The following is an 848-nucleotide window of genomic DNA, read 5'->3' as shown; positions in this document are numbered from 1 at the left end:
ACCCCGCCGGCCCCAACCTACCGGCCGCCGCCAGAGCCGCGCCCGCCGCTGCGCCGCCGCCGCCGCTCCAACATGGCCGCCCGCGGAGCGCCGGAAGCACCGCCCACTTCCGCTTCCGCCTCCGCGAAGCCCCGCCCCCTCCAGCGCCCGTGGTCGGGGTTAGGCCACGCCCACCTCGCCCGGTAGGTGGGGTTGGGCCACGCCCCCTCCGCCCGGCGCTGGAAAGGGAGGGGCTCGGCCACTCCCCCTCCCGCCGCGACCACGCCCCCCGCCCGGCGCGTGCCCGGTTGCCATGGCAACGGCGGCGCCGGTGCCGGTCCCGGCAGGGGGCGTCCCGGAAGCGGGGCCGGGCGGAAGCGGCGCCGTCTCCAGGTACGCGGCCCCGCGGCGCCGGTTCCGGTTCCGGTGCCGGTAGCGGGGCGATGAGCGGGCGGGCGGGGCGGCGGCGGCGGCTGGTGCTGCACATGGACATCAACAACACGGTGCTGGCGGCGGACACCGTGACCGGAACGGGCCCGCGGGCGGCGCTCAACAGCTTCCTGTGCACCGCCACGTGGGGCCGCACCGGGGCTGACGGTGAGCGGCGGGGGGACGGGGACACCGGGGGGCAGGAGACTGGGGGGGCGGGGCCAGGGGAACCGGGAGACCGGGGTATCAAGGGGCTAGGGAACCGGGGTACCGGGGGGGGCAGGGGAACTGGGGGGGGTGTGGAACCGGGAAACCGGGGAGCTGGGGGCCAGGGGAACCGGGCAGCTGGGGAATCGGGGCACTGGGAGGCTGAGGGACTGGGGGAACTGGGGAGACTGGGGGCTGGGGGATCGGGGACTGGGGGCTGGGGGATCGGGGAC

The 848-nt window shown here is 77.9% G+C and overlaps 2 protein-coding genes across 4 annotated transcripts in view; one reads left to right on the top strand and one right to left on the bottom strand.

Annotated features, from left to right (window-relative positions):
- Window positions 1-102, bottom strand: part of CCDC71 (coiled-coil domain containing 71) — a 4199-nt gene extending 4097 nt beyond the window's left edge. The window contains exon 1 of the mRNA XM_035337954.1: window positions 22-102. The gene's annotated coding sequence lies outside the window, so the exon portion shown is untranslated. The remainder of the gene's footprint in view (window positions 1-21) is intronic.
- Window positions 103-305: 203 nt separating this feature from the next.
- Window positions 306-848, top strand: part of LOC118173424 — a 4090-nt gene continuing 3547 nt past the window's right edge. For all 3 annotated transcript variants that reach the window (XM_035337952.1, XM_035337953.1, XM_035337951.1), the window contains exons 1-2: window positions 306-318; window positions 390-576. In XM_035337952.1, coding sequence (XP_035193843.1) covers window positions 423-576 — 154 coding nt within the window. In that variant the 5' untranslated portion in view covers window positions 306-318; window positions 390-422. The remainder of the gene's footprint in view (window positions 319-389; window positions 577-848) is intronic.

This window comes from Oxyura jamaicensis, chromosome 12, assembly GCF_011077185.1.
Source record: "Oxyura jamaicensis isolate SHBP4307 breed ruddy duck chromosome 12, BPBGC_Ojam_1.0, whole genome shotgun sequence".
Classification (NCBI taxonomy): domain Eukaryota; kingdom Metazoa; phylum Chordata; class Aves; order Anseriformes; family Anatidae; genus Oxyura; species Oxyura jamaicensis.
Note: the sequence above shows the minus strand (reverse complement) of the source record. Positions and strands in the feature narration are given on the sequence as shown.